Source organism: Lycium barbarum, chromosome 6 (genome assembly GCF_019175385.1).
Source record: "Lycium barbarum isolate Lr01 chromosome 6, ASM1917538v2, whole genome shotgun sequence".
Lineage (NCBI taxonomy): Eukaryota > Viridiplantae > Streptophyta > Magnoliopsida > Solanales > Solanaceae > Lycium > Lycium barbarum.
Window position 1 is genome coordinate 3,079,790 of NC_083342.1, and position 18,821 is coordinate 3,098,610.

The 18,821-nt window shown below is 34.7% G+C and overlaps 1 protein-coding gene across 6 annotated transcripts; it reads left to right on the forward strand.

Moving 5' to 3' along the window:
* Nucleotides 1-11,084: 11,084 nt before the first annotated feature.
* On the forward strand, nt 11,085-15,752 carry LOC132600478 (protein SOSEKI 3). Of its 6 annotated transcripts, none has more exons than XM_060313681.1 (7): nt 11,085-11,456; nt 12,165-12,439; nt 12,532-12,601; nt 12,687-12,802; nt 13,359-14,232; nt 14,989-15,293; nt 15,383-15,752. In XM_060313681.1, the coding sequence occupies exons 2-7, from the start codon at nt 12,232-12,234 to the stop codon at nt 15,406-15,408; spliced, it is 1,599 nt and encodes a 532-aa protein (XP_060169664.1). In that variant the 5' UTR covers nt 11,085-11,456; nt 12,165-12,231; the 3' UTR covers nt 15,409-15,752. The 6 variants fall into 6 exon arrangements, with proteins under 6 accessions (XP_060169664.1, XP_060169662.1, XP_060169661.1 ...); XM_060313679.1 differs by lacking the exon at nt 11,085-11,456 and adding an exon at nt 11,510-11,527 and having other exon boundaries at nt 14,989-15,292; nt 15,381-15,752; XM_060313678.1 differs by lacking the exon at nt 11,085-11,456 and adding an exon at nt 11,554-11,655 and having other exon boundaries at nt 14,989-15,292; nt 15,381-15,752.
* Nucleotides 15,753-18,821: the final 3,069 nt, after the last annotated feature.

Here is an 18,821-nt window from a genome sequence, read left to right on the forward strand (position 1 = left end):
AAGATGGTGATTTTTTGGGAAGCCCACTCTCGACCCAAACTTGCGTTGACGAGTGTGGCCTACCCCAAGCTCCGTTTTCGATGATTTGTTTTTGCTCGAACTTAAATTTCTGGTTTTCCATATTCTTTTTAATAATTTTAGACGCGAAAAAAATTATGTATTAAATAGCATTTTGAGAATATTAATTACGTATTAATTGTTTTCTGTGGTATTTTTAGAAAATAAGAAATATAGAAAATATCTATTTGGTCCAGAGAACATGTCAGTTTGACCCACTCTCCCTAAAGGCTCATGAAAAATAAAAGTCCTATTTTCTAAGTGAAATTAGGTATGCATATTGATTTTTCCCTTGATTTGTTCTTGGAAAAGTATGTTCCCTCAAAAAAAAATTAGCATGGGGAGGAGTTCGTCGATTCTCAAAAAAAAAAAAAGACTCTAATATTATAGTAGATTCACTTATAAAAGTGTCAATTTTCAGCACACTGTATTGAAATTCTTCCGTGTTTTATTTAGAAGTATTTTTATTTAGATTCTATTTTCATACTAAACAGTAGTTATTTTTTAGTTAGATCTCAAATTTGGCTAAATATTAATAAGCGGCCAAAAACGGCCATCGCATTCATTTTCTCTCTTGGGCTGCTCAAACGAACAATAAAGTACCAAGCCCAAATCCTCAAGCATGTTTGGGTTCGCCGATCCATTATGAAAATTAAATGGGTTCATTCGCACAAATGTCGTCTTTCGGGGTGGTATTTGATTTTTATCCTTAGGCATTTTAAGTGGTCGAAAATATCCCTGAGATTTGGGTTCGAACCCAAGCAGAGTAAAAAAAAATCTGCAAAGCAAGATTTCATAACAAACTATGTCTATTCGGGCAAAAGTTATGTACTAAGGCATAGTTTCTATGTAAAGTATGCTTTGTCCGGTATAGTTCTGTAGAAATTAAGTTCCTACATAACTATGCCACAAGGCATAGTTTGTAGTTATGCCTTGTCCGACATAGTTTTGTAGAAATTAAGTTATACTCCAAAACTATGCCGGAAAATGAACTGCATAGAAATTATGCCTTAAGGCATAACTATTGGCCGAATAGGCATAGTTTTCTATAAAAACTTGCCTTACAAAATTATTATTTTTTTGCTTTTGCGGATTCGAACCCAAATCTCTAATTTCACAGACCAGCGAATAAAGGTACTTTAGCCCACAAATTTTCATTAAATGAGAAGCAGGGCCAAAAATTAAAGACCACTCCATATGAAGGACAATCCATGCAATTTATTAAATGGTTTGGTGGTCCCGAACTTACTTTTGAAATTCGAATTATGATGGTGGAAAAAGAATTGTAATATTTGACTAGTTCAACTTCAACATAACATATTATAGCGGGGTATTAAGTATTGAATTTAGAGCTTATTTTAATTAATAATTTATAAGAGTATTAAGTATTGAGAATATTATTGAAAATAAAAATAAAAATAAAAATTTAATAACTACACGGTCACATCTTTGGGAGTGGTGGAGTTGAGAGTGAGGAAGGACGTGTCTATTTCAGAGTACCAGTTCGAATTCATGCTGGGTGTAACATCTCGTAAACTTGAACTAGGTGTGAATGTGTAAAAATATAGTATTAAGATGATATTATATCTATATGAATCCATTCTTGATGAATTCGGGTGGAGGATGGTCGTTTTGAAGTCAAACCAACTAGTGAAGTTCTTAAGGGTTCTTAAATTCGCCTAAGTTTTGGTAAGTCTGTCTTCTAGGCGATTTTCATGAACATGTGTTGCGAATTTGGAAAAACTACCTTGATGAAAGTTGTAGATCTTTGAAATAGCTTTCCAACGGTAGGTCGCTTAGCCCAAACAAAGTTGCGTACAAAAAGTTATGCCCGTTTTACTGAAGCCTGTCTTCGTTGGAAATTTTGCCTGTGTTACGGTGAGACGTTACGGACCGTAACACGTGTTACGGGCCGTAACATGAACCGTAACGTCTCAAAAATTTCCAGAAACTCTCTGGAAATTTTCACTAAAGGACGGTCCAAAGAACGGTCCGTAACACGAAGGACGGTCCGTCCTTTGGGGGCGTCCTTTGGCCCGTTTTCACCAGAAAAATATAAATAAGACCCTTGTTTTGTTTATTCCTTCACTTCCTAAACAACCTTAAGGATGAAAATCATTCCCCCAAGTCTTCAAATCAAAGGTAAGGGCATCCTTAACATTACTAAATCATTCTAACATCAAACCCATGATTCTTAACATGATTTTTGTGACCAAAACCTAGGGTTTGCAACATAATTCTTCCCAAAGTGATTCAAGCTAGGGTTTGGGTGTTCTTCATTAGAAAAGTGATTTGTTAAACCTTGTTTAACAAATTAAGGTATGTCTCCCTTTTAAAAACCTTATTTTGGATGTATGTCTCTTTTAAAAATCATTTTTGACTATAAAGGTGATTTGTATGTCTCTCTTTTAAAAACTTATTTTGAATGAAAGTCACTTTTTGAAACTATTGTTGGAAGTATAAATTTTATTCAAGATTCTTTAATGAATGAAAGGAAAAGCAATCTTTTCATGTTTCTTGAACTCTAATTCATGTCTAAATGGTGGTTAATGTGTGTGAGGGGACAAACCCACATTAAACCTAGATTGTAACAAACTCTATATATGTATAAGATGTTATGAATGTTTTCCTCTATGAGAGATGCTTAGTAATGCTAGTTAAGAGTTGGTAATGACATTCTCATTGGTGAATTGGGACATAGAAATCTTTGTAAAGAAGTTGTACGTTTCCAAAACATTGATTGGAATGACTTATTCTTTCGATATGCATAATGAACGTTAATGTTATTGATGGTGTAACTACTTTGAGACAAATTGTGAATCGGCTTCTATACCATGGACTTTGTTGTTGTGTTTTCCTTGTTATTCGGGAGGAAGAGTAGTCACTATGGATCCTAGTGTATTAATTGCCTTGCCATTCGGGGGGGGGGGGGGGGGGAGAGTGGCTACTTCCGGGTTCGCTACCTGGGGTTTATTAATTGCCTTGCTATTCGGGAGGAAGAGTAGCCACCGTGAATCCATATTCTGGTGTATTGCGCAGTGTGCCTTGCTATTCGGGAGGAAGAGTAGCCACCGTGAATCCATATTCCGGTGTATTACGCAGTGTTGTTGATATTGGGTTGGGCCTATATGGACGATTGTGATATCCATCTTTATTATGGAACTGGTATTTATGCCTGATCGATTTAAAGCATAATTGAAGCCGGGATTTTGAAATGGCTTTATAAACTGTTTAACAAATGATATTAAGAATCGTAAAGTGGAATGACAGTTTTTATACCATCTTTTCAGAACTGATTTCTTTATGTATTATTATATTTTGTTTTTATATTACTTATCGTCCCCGAGGTACTCACTGAGTACGAGGTACTCACTGAGTACGAAGTACTCAGGCATACCATTGTTGTTTTTGATGGTATGTTAGGTAACGGAGGAGAGCAGATTCTTGATACTTCAGGCGCTTAGGAAGGACTTGCTGTTGCTGCTGATTTGGTGAGCCCACACGTTCATTCGTGGGACACCCTATTATTTTGTTCATTTATTATTAGTTTTTGGGCTGCGTCCCGATGAGTCAAACTATTACCTCATTATCCTAGAAGCTCCATAGTATACATTCTTGTGGGTAGTTGTTGAGTTTTGTTAACTCTTGGGCGTTGTCACGTTTTGATTAACTTTTATGATATTAAAGACTTCCGCTGATTTAGTTCATGTATTCATGATTTGTTACATTTAATTTATAACTGTTGGAGGCGAACATTGAACCTGGCGGGTTCAAGTATTATTGTTGTGTTGTTTAGGTTCTTCCGATGTTGTTCGTGACGTCGGATGCCGGTCACGTCTAGGCGGGTTTTGGGGCGTGACACTGGGGTGCTCGACTATAGAAGCTATTCACCTTGTAAGGAGACTAATGGAGCAGCATAGGGAGAGGAAGACGAACTTACATATGGTGTTCATCGATCTAGAAAAAACATATGACAAAGTAACGAATGAGTTTTTATAGAGATGCTTGGAGGCTAATGGGGTACCTATGGCGTACACTAGGGCGATCAAAGACATGTATAATGGAGCAAGACCAGGATAGGGACAGTGGGCGAGACTCAGAGCACTTCCCAGTTGTGATGGGGTTACGTCAGGGATCAGCCCTTAGCCCGTTTTTATTCAGCCTGGTGATGAATGTATTAACGTGTCAAATTTAAGGTGAAGTGTCATGGTGTATGTTATTTGCGAATGACCTAGTTCTAAATGACAAGACTCATATTGGAGTTAATGCTAAGCTGGAGGTTTGGAAACAAACTCTGGAACTGAAAGGGTTTAGGTTGAGCAGGACCAAGACAGAATACTTGAGCATGAGGTTGACATAGAAGTTAGGCTTGATACCAGGTCATCTAAAAGAGTGGAAGTTTCAAGTATATGGGTCTATTATCCAAGGAAATACGTGACGAAAATGTCACGTATCCTATTGGTGCATGATGGATGAAATAGAGGCTAGCATCCGGAGTCTTATGTGATAAGAAGGTGCCACAAAAACTTAAAGGCAAGTTTTACAGAACAGTGTTTAGACCAACTATGTTGTATGAGGCGTAGTGTTGGTCAGTCAAGGACTCTTACTTTCAGAAGATTAAAGTGGCAAAAATGAGGAAGTTCCGATGGATGTGTAGGCATACAAGGAGATATATGATTAGAAATGACAAGATCCGAGACAAGGTGAGTGTGGCCTCTGTGGAGGACAAGATAAGGGATGCGAGACTGAGATGGTTAGGAACATGTAAAGAGGAGATGCACGGATGACCAGTGCGAGTGGTTGGCTTTAGATGGTTTTAGGATGGGTAGAGGTAGGCCGAAGAAGTATTGAGAGAGGTGATGAGACAAGACATGGCGCGGCGCGGTTTTAGCTCACCGAGGACATGACCTTAGATAGGAGGTTATGGAGTACACATATTAGGGTAGAAGACTAGTAGGTAGTTGAGCGTTATCACGCTTCTCCTTTCCATACTTGTAGTTGTAGAATTATTCTTGTAGTTTCTTGCTCATTGATTTCTGTTATTATCCGTGATTCTTGTAGATTTTTTTTTTTTTGGTTTGGTTTTGGGGGGGGGGGGGGTTGTTATGGTATTGTTTTTTTTTTTTTTTTTTTTCCAGATTGCTATGTCATGCTTTATACTGTATTTTGTCATTACTTCTTTACTTCTGCCATTTCTTTTTCCTGACTGCTTTGGTTTCCTTTTTTTTTTTTAGCCAAGGGTCTATCAGAAACAACCTCTCTACCTTCCAAGTAGGGATGTTTATGATCGGTTTGGGTAGGTTATTAATAGATGACCAAATCATTTAAGTCGGTTTTTCAAATTTAAGAATCAAATCAAACCAATTAAATCGATTTTTCATTTAGTCGGTTTATGTCGGGTTTTTCATTTTTTTTTCCGATTTTTATCGCTTTTTTAATAAGATTATTATTTTTCTTAACTATATAAACAAAATGAAGCAATTACGGGATTCAACAAGAAATCAAAGTAGTTAATAATTTGAAACATGACTAAACTTATGGAGAAAGAGGACTGAAACTAGTTTTCTAATTCCTCTATTTGGATATTGCAATTGCAAATTTGCAAATTGCAATGTTTGCCAAAGATTCATGGGCTATGGACCATTTTCCTTGGGCAATTCACAAGAATGCCCTTATTTTGGGTGGTCTTTAATTGTTGCTCATTAAATTGGGGGTCTTTAATTTTTGCCCTTCGTTAGAATCTCTTGGTTTCGGATTCGAACTCCCGCTCAGTAAAAAATTTAATTTTTTTTTGCAAAGTTGAGTTTGGATTCGCAAGGCAGGGATTTGCATGCTTGCATGCAAAACTTTGCCTCAGGCAAAATTTTGCTACCTTAAGGTAGAGTTTTGCCTTTGGGCATGCCAAAACTCCACCTCAAGGCAAAACTCTGCCTTAAGGCCTAACTTTGCTACATAACTCTGCCTTGTGAAATTGCCTTTTTTTTTTTTTTACTGAGCCGGGTTCGAACCCCAAATCTCATGGGATTAGACGAAAGGGACAAAAATTAAAGACCGCCAATTTGAGGTGCAAAAATTAAAGACCAATGCATTTGAAGGGCACTCCGCACAAAAAAAAAATGATTTTCCTCTGCAAATTTTTGTACTTAGGCCCAAAGGGAAAAAAGTAATACAATCAAATCATATTTTGTCGGTTTTTAATACATTTTTTTTTGCACGAATTGTCCTTCAAAGGCGATGGTATTTTATATTTGCCCCTCAAATTGCTGGTCTTTAATTCTTGCCCTTCGCTTAAAAAAGTGGCAAAAAATATTTCGAGGTTCTGGGTTCGAACCCCGCTCAGTTGAAAAAAAAATAAAAAATCGCAAGGCAAGGCTTTGCGAAAAATCTGCCTTAAGGTAAAAAAAAATTCTTTTGCCTTAAGGTATTTTTTTTTTAAAAAAAATTCTTTGCTGGAATTCTACGAAAGTTAGGCCCGAATAGGCCTAATTTTGCAACGAAACTCTGCCTTGCGTTTTTTTTTTACTGAACCGGGGTTCGAACCTAAAACTTCGGGATATTTTAGGTGAGAGACAAAAATTAAAGACCAGCAATTTGAGGGACAAAAATTAAAGACCACCCCAAATAAGAGCAATCATGCGAATTGCACTTTAAAAATAAAATCTAATCAAACATAAAAAAAAACACTTTTTCCCGATTTGATTTGATTTTCGATTTGATTCGATTTATCGGTTTCCCGTGAACAGCCCTACTTTCAAGGTAGGATAATAATATCTGCGTACACTCAACCCTCTCCACATCCCAAGTTCTCACTTATGAGATTACCCTGAGTGCGTTATTGTTGTTGTTGTTACATGGTCACATCGTAGACATCTTTGAATAATTTGGAACATCATTTTCTTTTACCATAATTTATTGTCCTGACTCTAAAATTCCCAAGCTTTTATAACTCGCCTTTCATCAAACATGACTACACGATGTAAGTTTTTTCTTAAAAAAAGGAAATTCCAGAAAACATAATCCTGTTAAATTCATTAATAATTTTTTTTTTGAGTAATTTAAGCATTTAAAATTTTCTGACTCTATTAATCTCTATTCACGTTAGATAGAATTATTGAAAGAGTATCCACTTGACCAACCACTTGTCAAAAAAGAATAATAAAAAAAAAAGTCAGAAGCAACATAATTATGACTTATGAGGTCTGCACAAATAATTTCCCATCATTAATCAATCTTCTTTATCTTGATGCCACAACAATGTTCAGATCAAACCACTAATTACGGATCTCACTCGAAAAAAATTCTTCTCTTTTATTTTTTGTGGAAATAAGTGCCTTAAATGTATCAAATTAGCTCATAATAACTGTGAAAATTTGCTCGAAACAAAAAAAGAAACAAGAGAAGAGAAGTCCTCGAGCAAGATCCGAAATTAGTGGTTTCATCCAAGTTAGTATAAGAAAGAAAAGTTCAAGAGTCTACCATGATTTACAACTCGAAATAAAAAATTATGAAACTTGTAGATGTACGAATTTATTGAATAGGTCTACCATTAAAGATAATATATATACATGCTTCGTGAAGATATTGAATGTTGATATTTTTATTTCTCAAAGGTGTTTATGTTTATTTCCAGTACTAACTGTGGTGTTCATGACAGAGGGTGTGGCGGATTGATGAGGGCGAGTCGAAGATATGGACTAACATGTTTCTTAGCTAGCAAGCTTCCGAAAAAGGGTGTATGCTACACATTAGGCGAATTTTATGTCGAAATGAAAAAAGAGAGTGAAGAGATTTATAAGACATAATATAAGTGTATAAGGTACGCGCGTTTTTTGGCTCTACGAAGGCGTAGTTCAAGGGGCAAATCTGTGAGGTCTGATGGTCCAAAAAAGACATGTGCCAATTATACTTGGGTTGTGACAAATGTGGTATTGAAATCTGACACTTAGCATGGTGGTGGAGCAAACCTCAACAAGGGCGTTGAATCCTTAAGGGGTGCATGTGACGTCGCCCATGACGGAGGCAGAGTTGAAGACAAGGATTGACATGTTTCTAGGTTGTTGGACTTCCAAAAAAAGGTGCATGTTACACCTTAGGTGAATCTCTTATAGGAATGATTGAAGAAAGTGAAATGCTTTATAAGACATAACATAAGTTTAAATGGTTTGTGGGCTTTGAACTCAATAATAACGTAACATGAGAAAAATATCCATGAAATCTACTGGATCAAAACGAACAATATGATGCCGTGAGCACTGTAACACTTATAACTTCACAACAACTTTTTTGATCTCTATTAAAGGCATACTTTTTTTTTTTTGGTTTTCACTTAGGCGTTGAAATCATTATTAGCTTTTAACTTTTTGTGTAATGCAAATAATACAGATACGTTACAAGGGGCATTAACATATTCATTTCAAATGCATGAATTCTATATAGACACGTTACAAGGACATGAAACATATTCATTCCAAATGAATTATGTACCATTTGATGTAATCGTCCGTTAATTTCATTCATCTCCATTACTTATGTAAAATCTCCTATTTGCAAACTTACAACTGTTGTAATATCCTATATAAGAAGTTACAAGTGAACATAAAACACACCAAAAACATCTTCTTCCTCTTTCTTCCCAAGTTAATTTTTGGGCAATTATTTTGGGCAACCTCTAAACTTCCAGCCACAAGTGCACATGTTTGGAAGAGCTGTGGAGATTTGGGGAGTGACCGACCTTAACGATTTGCACCAGAGTCGGGCTGAAATCGATTTCAAGGCAGTGGCTTGCCATGACACAGTGTTTGTAATAATTCAGTTGCTACTTTTAATTCCAAGTTAAACATCAATATTGTAGTAGGTTAAATATCAATACTGTAGTATTTTCTTTCTAATATTGGGTACTCGCATTGGGTCCGACTAAATCTAGGTTTGCATCGCGAAGTCTCATACTGGGGGCAAACTGCTCCTTAACATATGTAACTTCGTACTCAGGAGGATTCGAACCCGAGACATTTCATTAAGGATGAAGGAGTGCTTGCCACTCCGCTGATTGATTATTAGAAGCATACTCTACTCGTAAAGACAACCCAAAACATGAAGAGAATATTCTACTTTTGAGAAAATGAAAAGAAAAAGAAAGCCTTTTTTCCATATAGAAGCATGTAGAGAGGAGCAAGTAAAAGGAAATAAATGGGTGATAAAGATGGCACTCCAATTCCCTGAACATGAAGCAATTAGAGAAAGTGTCACTCAACTAAACACATTGAGTAGTATTAGACTACTATTAGTATTAATTAGTTAGTCAATTACTTAATCCTCTGTCTGAGTCAGCTACTTGTTATTGGAAATATGAACACAGTGGCGTGGACAAGAATATTATCGTGTCTTTGTCAGTTTCTTTCTATTCTTTATGCATTTGTTTACGTACCAACAATCATACATCACATTGAGCTACCAATCCTTGATTAAGCAAAACTAATATTTAATAATACCATAGTCATTTTAGCACCTTCTCATATAAAGTAGGGTTAAAGTTATTTTTGGTGCTTTAATCATTTGTAAATTCTAATATTCATTATTATAATATTTGGCTAAGCATATTTAACCTTCACCTAATTCAAATGTGTGTTTTGATCCCTTTATTTTTATTAATCCGTTCAACCACTTAATTATCCATGTATTATATTAGCGGTAATATAGATATGAAAATTGTTCAAATATAAACACTTCCAACATAAAGAGACCAAAACACATATTTCACTTAATTAAAGATTAAATGTATCAAATATCATAAAAACTAAAATTAAATTTTATAAATAACTGAAGAATTAAAAGTGCTATTATCACTATAAAGTATCACATGATAGGTACCTTTCTTTTTGAAACTCAATACATGAAACTAAAATAAGTAACCACTGAAGACTGAAGAGTACTTTTTACTCAAAAAATCTTGGTCTCTGAGAAAAGTAAATGCGATTAGCGTAAATTAATAGCACTAAAAGTACAAAACTTCAAATTCCTAAATCTTGGTCCGTATGAGTGCCTTATATTTATTCCATCCTATTCAAATTCATACGCTGCTAGGTGGGCATGTCCACAGAATTTAACATTTCAATAATAGTAGTATTGTATATCTTAAATTATTTTTACGTAGTTGTCAACCTAACTTCTCCTTTTCGACTTTAAAGACAATAGTTTATGAAAACTCACGTAAAGAGTTATATTTTGCTTATTAACAAAATAAAAATTACTTGACTTTGATTAAGTAAATAGTAGTCTAAAGTTCATTAGAATACAAGTGTTATCTAATCCCATTCCTCTTTCATTTCCTCCGGCCATCATTTCATAAATAACATTTTCTATACATTCTTTTTTCATCAGACTAACGTTTTAGTTTAACTGCTTGTATTTACACGCAAATTATATAACCAAGATTTTGTTGTATGAATGAGATATTTCTATTCTTAACTCGGAGGAAATATAGTGTTAGTAACTAAATTTTGAATTTAATCTTTTATATATATTTAGATAATTTCTTAATACAAATACAAATTTTAACTAAAATTACTGAGTTAGGCCGAATCTGTACATAATCTTCTAGCTCCATCCCTATCTTAACTACAAATCTTGCATTCGAACCATATCAATGGAGAAACCCTTGTTGGAAGCGTTGTTCCCCTTTATACGTTCCGACACGAATCTGAATTAGTCGAATTAATAGATTTAAAATGTCAAATGATTATATAAAAATATACAAGTAAATTGTGAAGTGGGGGAGGCTATCTCCTTTAATAGGTTCCGACACGAATCTGATTTAGTTGGACAAGCAAATTTCAAGATACCAAATAAATTATGAAATGAGGGTTTTGGTGGTGATGGTGGGCTGGGGTGTGGGGGTGGGGGGGTGTGGCGCAGTAAAAAATTGGAAATTTGAAACATTCCAAAGAGGCATTAGAAAGGGCAAAAAGAAACATTACAAAGAGGGGAAGAAGATAACAAAATGGACAAGAAAGGGACCAAAAAAACCAAATCAAATCAAAACAAAACAAAGTAAAGCAAAACCCAAACCCCCCATGAGAATAGACCAGAAAGTACTCTCTCATAAACAAACAGAAACCAGTAAAATCAGGAAAAAACCATAGCAAAAGTTGGAACAAAAAGCAAAAAAGAAACCCTCACACACACACACACACAACTACAACTACAGTTCAAAAAAAAGCTTCTCTTTTGTATCTTACCAATCCCTTTCATTTCTACTCTTTCTTTTCAATAAGTCTTTCTGTTTTTTGTTAGCCTGTCAGTTCAACTTCAACAGTTCAACCCCATCCATTTTCCCTCCCAATGCCACCCAATATGGTCCCCCTTGTCATGCATTAAACACTATACTCCATGTTACCTCTCAGGTTAGGAACAAAATGGTGGTCTTTTTCTTTCATAATATGTGTTCAAAATTTGGTCTTTTTAATACATTTTTGTATGTGGGTACTTATCAAGATTCCATTTTTTTTTTTTATCTTATTAAGCTAATTTAACTCTTTTCTTGACTAAATAAGCAAATGGGTATTCAATATTTCTCATAATATGTGTGCAAGAATTGGTTATGTGGGTACTTATCAAGATTCCATTTTTTGATCTTATTATGCTAATTTTACACTTTGCTTGAATAATAAGCAAATGGGGTTTCGATATTTATTCATAATTGGTTGTTTTAACATATTTCTGTATGTGGGTACTTATCAAGATTCTATTTTTTTGATCTCCTTATGTTAATTTTACTCTTTGCTTGAATAAATAAGCAAATGGGGTTTCAATATTTCTTCATAAGTAGTTGTTTTAACACATTTCTGTATGTGAGTACTTATCAAGATTCCATTTTTTGATCTTGTTATGCCAAATTTACTTTTTTCTTGACTAAATAAGCAAATAGGTATTCATATCTGAAAATGGAAATGGTGAATGTTCAGTTCTTGTCTGTTTCAACTGTGTGATTTCTTGCTTTTTTTGGGTTTACCTTTTTCTTCAGATCTAATTTTAGCTTATTTGAGTTAATTGTAATGGAAATGTTTGGTTGTGGGTTGATTGATGATTTGATTGTTGAACTGATTCACTAGGTATTTGATGAAATCAAAGTTGAGAAGGAATTAGGGGTTGGTTGTTGGTGTGTAATATTTTTTTGAAATGGATGGGAGAATGAAGAAGTACAGGCAATTGAGTCCAGACAGAGCAAAAGTTTGGACCGAAAAATCGCCTAAGTATCAACAGCAACAGCCACGGTTGACTAATGGAAAAGTGCCGGTAGTATACTATCTTAGTAGAAATCGACAGCTTGAACATCCTCATTTCATTGAAGTACCCTTGTCTTCCTCTGATGGTATCTACTTGAGAGGTAATGCATTTTTGTAAAAATATGTTTGATGACTAATATGATTGATTGTAAATCTGTATTGGAATTTATTTTGTGTTGTTGTACCTTTGAAGATGTAATTGAGAGGCTTAATGTTTTGAGAGGTCGAGGAATGGCTTCGTTATACTCATGGTCTTGCAAGAGGTATGGATTGTTCAACAATTTTGGTTTTGTTGTCAAATTTGGCTTTAAATGGAAGATATAACTATTTACTTGATTATGAAAACAGAAGCTACAAGAATGGTTTCGTGTGGCATGATCTTTGTGAAGATGACCTTATTCTTCCTGCTCATGGTAATGAATATGTTCTAAAAGGCTCAGAGCTTTTCGATGAATCCGATGCAGGTAGTTTATACCTTCTTTATAGAATTGTAAACTTTGAACCACTTGATTGTTAGGGGTCGCTTGATAGGGTGTATTAGGTAGAATAATGCTGGTCTAAAATGTTTGGTTGCATATCTCACTTATGTACAACTACTACCGCACCCTATTTAGTACTATTCTTATACATAGTAAACCAGGGCGTTAACAATACTGGTACTATTCTTATACACCCTGTTTGGTACTACTCTTGATAATGCAATGCATATTATTTTTAATACAGCAAACCAAACAGTCGATAAGAAATAATGCCAACATAACTAATCCCAACATTACTAATTCCAGAATTACTAATCTCATCTCTACATAACCTGTCTTCGAACTAAACAACCCCTTGGTGTAAATTGCGGGTGTTACTGCAAGAAATTGGACTAATGGAGTGATGGATGAGTTTGGCTGCACAAATTCATCATCGGAAGTCTCTTGCTACTGGAGTTCCCTTTTATTCTGAATGGTTACAATTTTGAGATCATTAGTGTGCTTATAAACCAACTATGAGTAAACTGGCTTTCTGTTCCAGGCCGCTTCAGTCCTGCTGCAAATGTTAGATTGTCAAACCAAAAGCTACTGCCAGAACCACAATCCTCTAGAAGCCAAGACGATACCTCGTCTTCTTCTAGCATGAATGAAAAAGGTATAAAGAATTCTCAAGACGATGAATCCCCACCTCCTGTTCAACAATCAGGTTCTTCAGCGGTATCTCCTCAGTCGTCCAGTGCTGATAAAAGCTCTTCATGGAACGGTTCATTAAGCTTGACAGAGTACAAGATCTATAAAACCGAAGGCCTAGCCGATGCTTCAACTCAGACCGATGACAATGCAAGCAAAACTAGACCTCCAGAGACTTGCACGAGAGGTGTTTCTACAGATGACGGGTCTATGGAGCCTGAAAATAATGAAATTCATGAGGTTCCGGTTCAACCAACAAATGAATCTGCACAGCTATGCCGGGAGACAGTATCGCCTGCTCCGTCCTCGTCAAGTGCATCGTCATCAGGTGGTAGAACAGATACCTTGGAATCCCTCATCAGAGCTGATATTAATAAGCTCAACAGCTTTAGAATAATTGAAGGGGAGGAGTTTCGGGTTCCAAAAACTAAGCTAAAGCCTTCAAATGTGCTGATGCAACTAATTTCTTGTGGATCGATTTCAGTAAAGGATCATACTTTTGGCCTTATTCCTACTTACAGGCCGAGATTTTCGCATTCAAAATTTCCGTCTCCTCTCTTCTCAACCTCTTTATCTTTAGGAGATCTTGATTGCCTGGCAGAGAATCCTAGGTTTACGGGTTTGAAGTTGGAAGATAAGGAATACTTTAGCGGCAGCTTACTTGAGACAAATATGACCAAGGAACCTACTCTTCTAAAGCGGTCGTCGTCCTACAATGCTGACAGGTTGCTCTTTTTTGCTATTCTCTTCCAGCACTACTCTCTTTGTTTCATTTTGTTTGTCTTAGTTTAACTCAGCAAGGAGTTTAAGAAAGTAAAAACTACAAGACTTTAGAATTTTGTGGTCCTAAACTAAAGATATGTATAATGTCCAAAATGTCCTTTAATCTTGTGGTCTTAACATGCCATGTGGGATGTTGGAATTAAAAAGTTGTCAAATTAGGAAAGAGGCATTCTTTCCGAAATAGACTAAAAAGGAAAGTAAGAAACAAATTGAAACGGAGGGAGTAGAATCACTTACTATGTAATTAATAGATGCTTTACCAATATGACTGTTCAGACTTCTTGCCTGTTGGAAAATCCTTTGGGTTTGTAAAACCATAGTTTTATGGCAGTAATCTGACAATACGTAGCTGCTAAATTTTGCTTATTTGATTTCCTTCAGTTTTAATCATGTCAACATTCTAGTGCAAGTCATAGGACAGCTTTCATATTTAGTTATTTTGTCCTTCCTCACGGTGGTTGTCTTTATATTATCTTCTTCGCATTATGGGAACAAATTCAGTATCTTTGACAATGGTTAAGAAGAAACCCTCTTATTAATTAATTTAAACTTGAAATACCGCCTAATTGGTCTTGTCCATGAGTTAGTGAAGGTTGGTTCTTGTCCATGATGTAATTGGTCTTCAAGACCAAGAATTCTTTGCTTGATTTTGCATGCCATTCTAAATGTTGAGTTGGAAGCTGGATTTGTCGATGCAGGACAAATAAAGAACTAGGAGATTCAGTTGAAGACAAAGAGGAGAAAAAAGCAGGCACAAAGTGCATTCCACGTTCCATCAAGGTTTCCCTGAATAAGCAGCAGGCAAGAAGCGAGTCAATGAAATCTCCTCTTTCCGAAGGTCCTAGAATCTCATCGGATAGAATAGGCAGTTCACGGACCCTTACATCTGACACATCCTGTGGAGGAAGCAAGCGAATTACAGAGCCATCACCTGGCAATAGACACTCAAATAGAATAGACTCTTTCAGAGAGGAGAAAGACAATGTGATCAAAATTGAAGAAAGTTGAGTATTACCGACTAAACTAAAGGTATGTTATTTCCTTGTTATCGAATTTTGTTGGTTGAAATGTTTTCCTTGTATTTTTCAGCAGGCTTGCTTCAGGAGCTCGGGTTATAATACAGTCGACAGGAGCTTTTGACAACGATGAACATTAGGCGACCAGAAGGTTTGGTTTAACTAAGTGGGGGAATTTTGTTAATCTTGTAACTATTTGGTCCTACTTTTAACTGTCCAATCATGTTTTGTAAATGCCAAATAGGGAAAAGCATGAAGTAAATCAAGTATTTGCTGATACAAGTAGTTAGTTTTGAGCTGGTTCTATTGTACCTACTACCATTGGATTTTTTGATATCTTTTTTCTTTTCTGACTGTTTTCTGGTGTATAATCGTCATTGAAATGATCAAGTGTTCCACTTTCAATTTAGTCAACTAAGTAAATCTAAGCAATCATTTGGCTGTCTTATTTTGTCTTTGAAGTTTTATCTTATGTGTCTAAAAGAATGTAGGGACGATAGAATTCAAAAGCTTGAGGAAATAAAGACTCTATATAAAATAAGCACTTGCTTCTCTATAATAGGGTAGTGGGGAGAATGATAGTTTTGTTTTAGTAAAATGGATATACATCTCAAAGCATTTCTGGACGACCATTCTCAATATTATTCCTTGAAGAAAGATCGAACCTACACGCTCTTTAACTTGAGATTTTTATTCTTGTATGTCTACAAGTTCAACACTACCATGAGTATAATATTTATCTAATGCATTGTATGATATGAAATATATTGACAAAGATGAATCCGGTCATATCATAATAGGGGACCAATTTGAACATCCAGCTACTTTGTTTTGGATTGTTGGGAGAATACAATTTCTGATATATATATATATATGCAAATGATGTCAAATCAAACCTATTTCTTTATTCACTCACCGAGCTCAATAGCGTTATAATAGTGATACGTTAAAAAACTGAGCTAAAAAATTGTATAGTTAAACCTTGTTATTCTATTTGGTTAAACCAAATTCTTTCTCATGCTTAATGTTAAGAAACAAATTATTAACACTTATATTTTATGATACCCTTCTTCCCGCCCAAATATCAGTTAAATAAGAAGCATTGTGAACTTTTATACATTGAAAATTCTGTCTTGATGCAATTAAATAGGGCCAATTAGGACACAATAAAAAGTTAATAACACTTTGAATTTTGAAATGAGATTGAAGAGTAAAAAGACAAAAAGAGTAACCAAGGGAGCATGGGATTCCACTGGCCAATTGAGCTTTTTGTGGCAGATGCTTTGACTTTAGTATTGTTGACTCACTCACTGACTTTTTGAAAAGGTCAAAATAAAACTTTTACCTCGGTTCTTCAACAATTTAAATAAGACGACAAAACAAGAAAATGCACTCTCACCTTAGTGAATTTTTTTATTACCTGCTTCCTCCATCCCAAATTAGCATTTACTTTAGCTAAAATATTACGTCCCAATTTATGTAATATAATTTGACTAGGCATGAAGTTTAAGAAAAAAATGAAGATTTTTAAATTTTGTGGTCTAAACAAGCCATAAATATTTGTATGACCGTAAATCATTTCACTAAGGGTAAAATAAGAAGTTTTACGTTAAATTATTTCTAAATATAGAAACGTATCATTCTTTTTTGGTCAAACTTAAAAGAGTAGTGTGTTACATATATTGAGATAGAGGAGTATCACTTTATGAATTAAGGATTAAAGTTGACAATTATTTTTAACTATATCATTCAGGGTTGTTTGGTTTATGGACTAAATTATCCCGGGATTTTGGCCTCAGGATAAATTTATACTGTCAACCAAACAGAGTATGAATTTAATATCAGAGGATATCTCACCTTACCTCGTGTACCAAACGACCCCTTAATATTGAAGAAGAATGCACGATATCTAAGAAGAAGCACACAATTTACTTCTATTAAATAGGCAAAATTTAGTAAATTATAAAAAAGTTAACACGACCATCAAAATGAGATGGAGGGAGTTAAAGATAAATTTGAAAATCACCAAATCTTTGTCCTAAGAGGCTTTTAAGAGAGCTAAGCGTGGTTGTCGAGAACTTGGATTAAATGAATCCCTACATTATGAGAGTGATGAAGATTGCACATAATGTACTATTTATAGATAGTTGTTTAATTTATACTGTAGTATGAATTTGAAGTAAACTTGAGTCGGTGTTTAGTCTCTTTTATGAACACTCTTTTGAAAAATAATTTGAAATACAAAAACAGCGTTTTTCAATAATGCATACAAGTTTGAGAATGTTAAGGAAATAAACCACAACAATTATATTCTCACTTTTAAATAATGTTATATAGCTATAAACACTTTTCTGCTTAACAAAATCATGATGTTAATCATAGTCGATTTAAATTGCGATGGAAGTACAATAGGAATATGCATAAGCAAGGATTAGTCGAATTGTAGAAGTCATTGTATTAAAAATTGGATAGACAATGTATACAGTAAATGCGTGTTTGATTTAAAACTATACAAGGATTTGAAAATGGGTTTGAGGAGATCCCGTAGGTTTATCGTTTCGAGTGCTTTATGCATGTATATCTAATCACGATACTATTATTTAGTATATGTTATAATTTGTAATGCTTTGTTGTCATACACAGAACATAGATAGTAGCGGAGTCAGAATTTTTACTGAGCGAGTTCAAAATATAAAAAAGTGAACATACGAAAAAGTTAGAAGGGTTCAACATCTACTATATATGCATAAAATTTTTTTTTTTTTTATGTATAAACAATGCTTTTTTTTCGTCAAAAGGCGTTCGGATGAACCCCTCGACCCCATGTGGCTCCAACCCTGATTATATACCAAGATTAGATATGTTTGAAATTGAAATTAGTAACTAAACAATGGATAATACAATTCAGGTTTTTATATCATGATATTAAATATATTCCTCCATCTCAAATTACTTGTCATTTTTTGTTTTTGTTTTACTCGCCCCTTAAAAATTCTATTAATTAGGAAGGGTATTTGACTAACTTTACCCTTATATAAGTTATAATCTCTCTATTAAACGTTTACTCTATTTATGTGTCATCTCCATTAATGTCGAAATTCTACTAAGGGTAAAATGGAAAAAAATAATTGATTGTGCCTTGGACTCCTAAAACGATAAATAATTTGAGACAACTATTTTTAGTAATCACGATAAATAATTTGAGACGGAAGGAGTATATATATATATATATATATATTGAAATAGCAATAAGCAATAAAGCCCATTCGGGGAAACACTCTTTAACAAAAAAAATTTCATGTTCATAACTCTAATTCAAGACCTCTAATTAAGAAAGAAGCAGCCCCATCAGCTACGTAATTTTTTTTTTCTTTTGGTGGTACAAGCAATTACTACCGTGGTTGTTTGTGTTTAAATTAAAGGGCAGTGAGTGAGCTGCCAAAAAGGTTGTTTGCTCACGTCTAAACCAAAGACAACTTTAAAACAAACATTAATGAGATCTCTTTTCTTAGGGC